Genomic DNA, 7,163 nt, shown 5'->3' on the forward strand with positions numbered 1-7,163 from the left:
AAGTTCTTCAACTAAGATTTTGGTTTTTGATTTGGATTTTGACATCAGATTTGGATGATTTTTGTACGAGTGAACTCGTGAGTGAATGGGTGTTCATATTTTGTGACTTTTACCCGATTCTGAGACGTGGGTCAGGGGAGACTTTTTAGGGCGATTTTCTCATTTCTTGTTTTAGCTTTAATTTCAGTAGCTAGATTAGTTCCTTGTAGTTATATTTATAATATGTAATTAATTTTGGTCAGATTTGGGCCATTTGGAGTCGGATTGTCGTGGAAAGAGCATTGTTACGGATTGATTGAGCTTGGTTCGAGGTAAGTGGCTTGCCTAACCTTGTGTGGGGGAAATCCCCTTAGGATTTGGTGTTGTTGTGATATGTGAGCGCCGCGTACGCGAGGTGACTAGTGCGTACAAGGGATATTTGTGGAAAAATCTGATTTTTACCGAGTAATAACCTGTTTTCATCTTATCTAAATATACTAGCATGTGTAGTTATCATGTTAGCCTAGAATAGCATGTCTACGTGTCCTAATTGCCTATTTGAACTCTTTGCAGCATGTTTAGTAAATCCTGCTTCTTTCTTGATTACATAGTCTAAATTATAGGTTTCTTGCTGTAACTGTTATATTCATTTGCTTGAGCTGCGTATTTACTTTGGGACGGTATCCCGGGAGATCCCCCTACATATTTACTTTTGAGACTAGGTTCCCCGGGAGTTCTCCATGCACATTTATTTTTGAGACTACGAGGCGGTTCCTCGGGAGTTCTCCCTGTATATTTACTTTTGAGACTACGAGGCGATACCTCGGGACATCTCTTTGCACTTTTATTTGCGACTACAAGACGGTATCTTGGAAGATCCCCTGCTGTTTATCCCTGTGTTCTATGTTGCTACTTTGCTATGTTCTCCTTGTTTAAATTCCAGTCTCTTATTATATTATTATACTCTCCTGCTTATTTATTAAATACCAGTAGAGCCTTGACCTGACCTCGTCACTACTCGGCCGAGGTTAGGCTTGGCACTTATTGGGTACCGCTGTAGTATACTCACGCCCTTTCATGCACATATTTTTCGTGTGTAGATCCAGGTTCCTTTTACCAGCCTCGTCCTTAGTTGTAGTCGCTGCTATTTTTCGGAGATCTTCAAGGTACATCTGCCCGCTCCCGCAGATCCTCGGAGTTCCCCTCTACCCCTTATGTTGATTCTTCCCTTATTTCTATAGACACTGATGTATAGAACAATTAGAACTTCGTAGAAGCTTGTGACTTACGGTGTTTTGGGTCTTGGGAGTGTTATGTACATTTCGAGAGTTGATTATTGTATATGCCGAGCGACATCTCAATTGCTTATTAAAAAATATCCGTTACTGCTAGTTGCTATTTTCATATTTTTCATTCTATTTTCGCAAGTGTTAGGCTTACCTAGTCGTAGAGACTAGGTGTCGTTTCGACGATTCACGGATGGAGAATTTGGGTCGTGACAAATTGAGATGAGAAATTCAGAAAAGTTTAAAACTTACTCTAACGATTAAGGTCTGAAGATGAAGAGTAACCGCCGAGAGAATTGAGAGAATGAGAGCATGAGAGAATGAAGCCATAAGGTGGCTTTATATACTTAGTGGGTAAAATTATAATTTTGTTAAAGCTTAATGGGCTATCGGTTAAATCGTTAATAAAATTGGACAAACCGTGACCCGGACTGATAACCCAATAATCAAATAACATTAAATCGTTATTGAACCATTTACCCAATAACTCGATAAATAACCCAATATCTTTTTATCGGTTCGGGCTATATACCCTATATATGCTAGGCCCTAAATCACACTACCCAAAAGAGAGAATTGTAACCTCGATGGCAAATTAGACGCGTAACACCACAATGCCACGTAAAAGTTCAGGCGTGTAGATAAAGAGTAGTTGTAACGTGTGGTCATCACACTTTAAGTTCCTTGGCTGCTTCGCTTTGGCTTTGATCTACAAAATCAATTCCAATTCTCTAGATATTTCTACCCTGAAAATTTCACGTCACACAGTCCAAATCCAAACCCCGAAAAAATTGGATACATATTTCATGAAATCATACAAACCTTTGTAAACAAAACAGTAGCAAAGAAAGAAAAAGTGCACCAATTGTTTTATCTGATAAATGGCTATGGTGGCAAAGGTACACGTGTCAACACTAGAGTGCCACCACTACTACCACCGTGGCAGCGGCCACCCACCGCTGTCCGGGAATGTTCTCCCGCGAGTTGTGACTACGTGGGACCCTTTGATTGTAAAGGGTCGTCGTAGAATTGTTCTACAACCATGCAGGAGTTTTAAGTCTGAGGATGAATATGTGAAGGGAAGTGAAACGAAGAAACCTGTAAACAAATTGGTTGGAGCTATTAGGTCTGCTGTGTGGAGTTGTTCGAAGCCAAGTTTGAGAACCGAAAATAAGTTTAGAGAAGCTATTGAGAAGTTGGAGGAGAGATTATTTTTGGTATGTCCATTTGATTTGTGCATATGTACTTTCTGGCATGTATTTTTGTCGGTAATAATTTTTGTACACCCGATTTGAGCTCCACTGTTACTTTTTGTCCTTTCGTTTCTTTTTTCATTTTTTCCGAGGAATCTGACCTGAATAAGATTTAAGATTTCTAAGAGGTTATCAGTACTATATATAGGCTATGAGTGAATTGGGATAATCTTTTTAAGGTTTGCTGTTGAATGTTGATGGAGTGGTATGTTCCCTATTGTTGCTGATGTAGATCCTTTGTCTTAATTTGGCAGTTGGCGTTATATGTTGGAAGATATATTATTACGATGATGAGCACAGGTGTTGTCATGTTCATTGGATTTCAGTTGTCAGGTTAGCAAATTCATGCACCAAATAATTGAAGTTGTGAACGTGTGAAAGCTTTTACACACTAATGACATTCAATATAGATGTAACTGTTCTCTAATTGCTAATGTAACAGGTGGAGATAGCCAGATGAATGAGTTGATATGGTATAGCTGGCTTGGGGGAGTTATTATCGGGACTATGATAGGCTCCAATTTGGTTTTGGATGAAGTTGCTCGAGCTGGGCCGCGTAATGTCGTGATAACTGGAAGGTATAGCACTTCATTATTATGCAAATTCATAACTTCATTTGGAACAAAAGGCAACTTGATTATAAGTTATTTTTGTTAACTTATTTTATGCTTGTTTAATCATCTGCATTTCGAAATTGTGTTGAATTATGAAGGGCACATTGTAGTCTTGCTAGAGCATTCCTGGTTGTAGAAATAACAACTCAACTTTAACAATTTATTTGTTGAAAATGCATTTTCATCTTTGAAGATGATACTTAACTTTCAAACTTTAAGCGTCTCATTCAATTGGTTTCTCTTTTCATCAACAAGGGAAGCTCTCTCTTCTGGATAAGTGTCTTTCTTTTCTCCTCATGAATTTTACGACAAAAAGAGAGAGAGATTATAGGTATATCAATTTGGACTCTGAAGATAGTGTATAGATGTAATTACCTGATTATTGTTTGGTGCAGTACAAGGGGACTAGGGAAAGCTCTTGCCCGCGAATTTTTACTTTCTGGAGACCGTGTCGTTGTTACCTCTCGCAGGTAATTCCTTAGGTTATGGAAGCCACTTGTAATTGTAGTTTAGGAACTCTTGTTAATGCACAGTTTCCTGAAGACAGCCCTGAATCTGTCGATTTGACTATCAAGGAGCTTGAGGAAAATCTGAAGCAAGCTGTGAATGCTGCCACTGGTTCTGCTAGGAAAAAATTGGCACACGCAAAAGTTGTTGGTATGGCTTGTGATGTCTCTGAACCTCTTGACGTTAGAAAGCTGGGCAAGTTTGCTGCAGATGAACTTGGTTACATTGACATCTGGGTTAGTAATTTTCTTTTGTTTACATTTTTTGCTTCGACAGCAAAAGAAAGTGAAGTACATATATAGGGTCTTCTGCATCTCAGAAGACTTATGAGGAAAAAAGACTTTCCTGGTTTGCTTTCTCATTTTCATGCTTCTAAAGATTGACTTTTTTTATAGGTAAACAACGCTGGGACAAACAAAGGTTTTAGACCCTTGCTGCAATTTACCAACAATGATATTCAAGAGGTATGCATCTGGTGGATAATCTTCATACAATTTATCTAACTTCTTCCAATTCTAGACTCTGCAAAAATTTTGTTTTCGAGGATGCATATGCCATAGCAGATGGATCGTTAATAGATGGGGCACTTTCACTAGAGTGGGGTATATTGAATTGACAAGCCAGAGTTTCACTCTCTACTCTTTCTCTCTCTCTGTGGGTGGGGTTTGAACCGTAGGTTTTCTAACTATTCACTAGTAGAAATTTGGTAACAAATTGATGGTATTCTCTTCCACATAAATACTAAATATTCCCCCTTCCCACCAATATGTATATGTGGTTTGTATACTTTGTATACCTATATATACCTAGTATTACAATCATAAGTCACTCGTTCTAACTATTCATTTTTTCCTGTAATTATATAGCAATATATCCCCATATCTTATTGTTTTCTGATAACTACTGCTAGACAAATCCTTCATCTTCTTATGCATGGCAAAGTTCGTACTTGTCGAGTCTTCAAGTTAAACTTTATGTGTGTACATAATGAACTATCTGCTCTGTCCTTGCACGTTGTGTCACCTAATGTTCCAGTTATTATTTATGGAGCATTGCTGACTAAATTCATTTTGTACAGATTGTCTCCACAAACCTGATTGGTTCTATACTATGCACTAAAGAAGCCATCCAAATCATGAGAACCCAAAGCAAAGGTGGACATGTCTTTAACATGGATGGTGCAGGTTCTGGTGGATCTAGCACCCCTCTAACGGCTGTGTAAGTTGATTGTTGTGGTTGCAGTACTAAGTTATGTTATTGTGTATTGAAGATGTTTTCCATGTATTCATCTAATACATTTCTGATGGATATTGATATCGGTGCTATCATCTTCAATGTTCTGCAGCTATGGATCAACAAAATGTGGTCTCAGGCAGCTTCAATCATCCCTTCAGAAGGAGTGCAAGCGGTCAAAAGTTGGGGTGCATACGGCCTCTCCGGGCATGGTCCTAACTGACCTTTTGCTGAGGTATGTGAGGAGGCTCGTCAGAGCTTTGCACTCAAATGTCGTTTGAATCGCTTTCATGAACAGTGTACTGCTGGAGAAGGATAACTCTGCCCTGTTTTGGGTCCTATTCTATCTGGTAGTGCCACCAAGTAGGACTACTGAAATATTAGACCAGAGATTCTTACCTTTGAGATGGTTCTCTTTTCTGGTTCTTATGGATAGATGAAAAGTTTCAACTTTTATTTTGTTAGTAGTGATCGATTGTGACCACCTTTTGCATTCTTGCCACCAGGTGAAAATTGAGCCTCATTTAGTGGTCTCCCTTTAGAACTCAATCTCCTCCAATGCCTACAGGCTACAAGCCCATATACCTGTCCATTTCTCTCCTCCAGCCTCCTACCTCACCTTCCCCCTTCCTTACTCTGCCAACGACTAAAAGAGAAGTTTAAAAGGGAAAACGCAGAGCTGATCTAGCAAAACTGCAAAAGGCAGGCATGGAGAAGGTTAATATTGAAATTGATATTCTTAATTAGATTCTCTTTGTTCCAGAACAGAAAGTGTTGGGTTTTCTCTCCCTGCTTTTTCAGACTATTTAAGCTTTTCAGACCTGTAGAGTAAACTTTTCTTTTGGATTTTCATTAATACCATATCAAATTATTTTATAGCTTGCTTAACTGACAATGAGCTTTTCCTGCAGTGGCTCAACTATCCAAAATAGACAAATGTTTAACATCATTTGCGAACATCCAGAGACAGTTGCTAGAACACTAGTACCAAGGATGCGGGTTGTAAAAGGAAGTGGAAGAGCCATCAATTATTTGACTCCGCCAAGGATCTTAATTGCCTTAGTAACCGCATGGTTAAGACGGGGCCGATGGTTTGATGATCAGGTAACCTTCTACATGTATGGATGCATGTGGGGCTCTCTGTGTTGCCATACTTTGATGCTTTATGATTTTTTTGTCAATATGGTAAAATTCAGCTCGTGCACTAATATATCATGGAATAGTCTGTAATTATTTGTTTGTGTTATGTTTGTCCTCAGTATTACTATTTGATAGAAGCAAAAAAAATTTTGAAGTTGCACCGTAGTAGGAAATAGTTGGATAATTTTACTCAAATCATCTGCCAATATGATAATAGTCTTCAGTGTTCATCCTTGTGCAAGCGACAGTTTCCAGTGTTATTACTTTCATGATTTGAAACTAACTGAGTCAATGATATGTTTTTTAGTAAGTTCCTAATTATTAGTTGTCATACATATTCAGGGAAGAGCACTGTATGCTGCAGAGGCAGATCGACTCCGTAACTGGGCTGAAAACCGAACACGGTTTTCGTTCACAGATGCCATGGAGATGTACACAGAGAATACTTGGATCTCTGTGTTCTCGCTCTCGGTGGTGTGTGCATTCATCATATTATCAAGCACAGGTAGCACATAGACTGGACTTAGATGCTAATCTCTATTGCCTAAAATGGTTAAAAGATAGGTAACCGATGAACTATGACGCAGCTAACTCGTGTCACTCCAGCTTCTAATTTGATCATATAAAGAAAGTACATATCCTACTCGGATGGGTGCATGGCTTTTACCGCTGTATCCATTGAATGCTTCAAAATATCAGCGACGCTATGGCATGATTGTGTCAGTAAATGATATTGGATGTATAGGAATTTGACTTTTGTTAAGTGTAAAAATGAAGGTATTTGATATTTCTTTTAGCAAAAATCATTGTAAAAGTTATTGCTATTGTGATGTTCTGAACCATGGATCTCTTGAAAAAAGTTTCTCATCTTTTATTGTTTTTTTTTTCTTAAAGTGCTCTCTTATTTTTGTTAATAAAGAGTATGGCATGTTCGACGTCATGATCATCCACTCGAGGTGGCATTTGGGATATAACTGGAATTTTTTGCATTTGGAATAACACCAAATGATCCTAGACGTGATGGTTCAGCTATGTTCAAAGGCTTTCCAACAGAAATCGTCATATAAAATGGGTTTCTTATGAAAATTTCAAACTCTTCGCGAACAACTTTGGACATTCAACGAACTGATGGAGTGAAGTAAAACCGAACC

General features: G+C 38.5%; 1 protein-coding gene across 1 annotated transcript; it reads left to right on the forward strand.

Moving 5' to 3' along the window:
* Positions 1-1,935: 1,935 nt before the first annotated feature.
* LOC104117385 (probable chlorophyll(ide) b reductase NYC1, chloroplastic) lies at positions 1,936-6,905 on the forward strand. The gene is made up of 10 exons (XM_009628438.4): positions 1,936-2,482; positions 2,773-2,851; positions 2,961-3,096; positions 3,528-3,602; positions 3,680-3,875; positions 4,035-4,103; positions 4,718-4,857; positions 4,985-5,107; positions 5,784-5,976; positions 6,355-6,905. Exons 1-10 carry the CDS (start codon positions 2,147-2,149, stop codon positions 6,526-6,528), a joined length of 1,521 nt encoding a protein of 506 aa, XP_009626733.1. The 5' UTR covers positions 1,936-2,146; the 3' UTR covers positions 6,529-6,905.
* The last annotated feature ends 258 nt before the right edge of the window (positions 6,906-7,163 follow it).

The sequence above is a fragment of the Nicotiana tomentosiformis genome, chromosome 11, assembly GCF_000390325.3.
Source record: "Nicotiana tomentosiformis chromosome 11, ASM39032v3, whole genome shotgun sequence".
In the NCBI taxonomy this organism is placed as follows: Eukaryota; Viridiplantae; Streptophyta; class Magnoliopsida; order Solanales; family Solanaceae; genus Nicotiana; species Nicotiana tomentosiformis.

Excerpts from the sequence above, each read along its gene's own strand:
- LOC104117385 (XM_009628438.4), top strand. The coding sequence starts at position 2,147 with ATGGCTATGGTGGCAAAGGTACACGTGTCAACACTAGAGTGCCACCAC. Across the intron at positions 2,483-2,772 it reads TGGAGGAGAGATTATTTTTG|TTGGCGTTATATGTTGGAAG; the intron begins GTATGTCCATTT and ends TTAATTTGGCAG. Across the intron at positions 3,603-3,679 it reads GTCGTTGTTACCTCTCGCAG|CCCTGAATCTGTCGATTTGA; the intron begins GTAATTCCTTAG and ends TCCTGAAGACAG.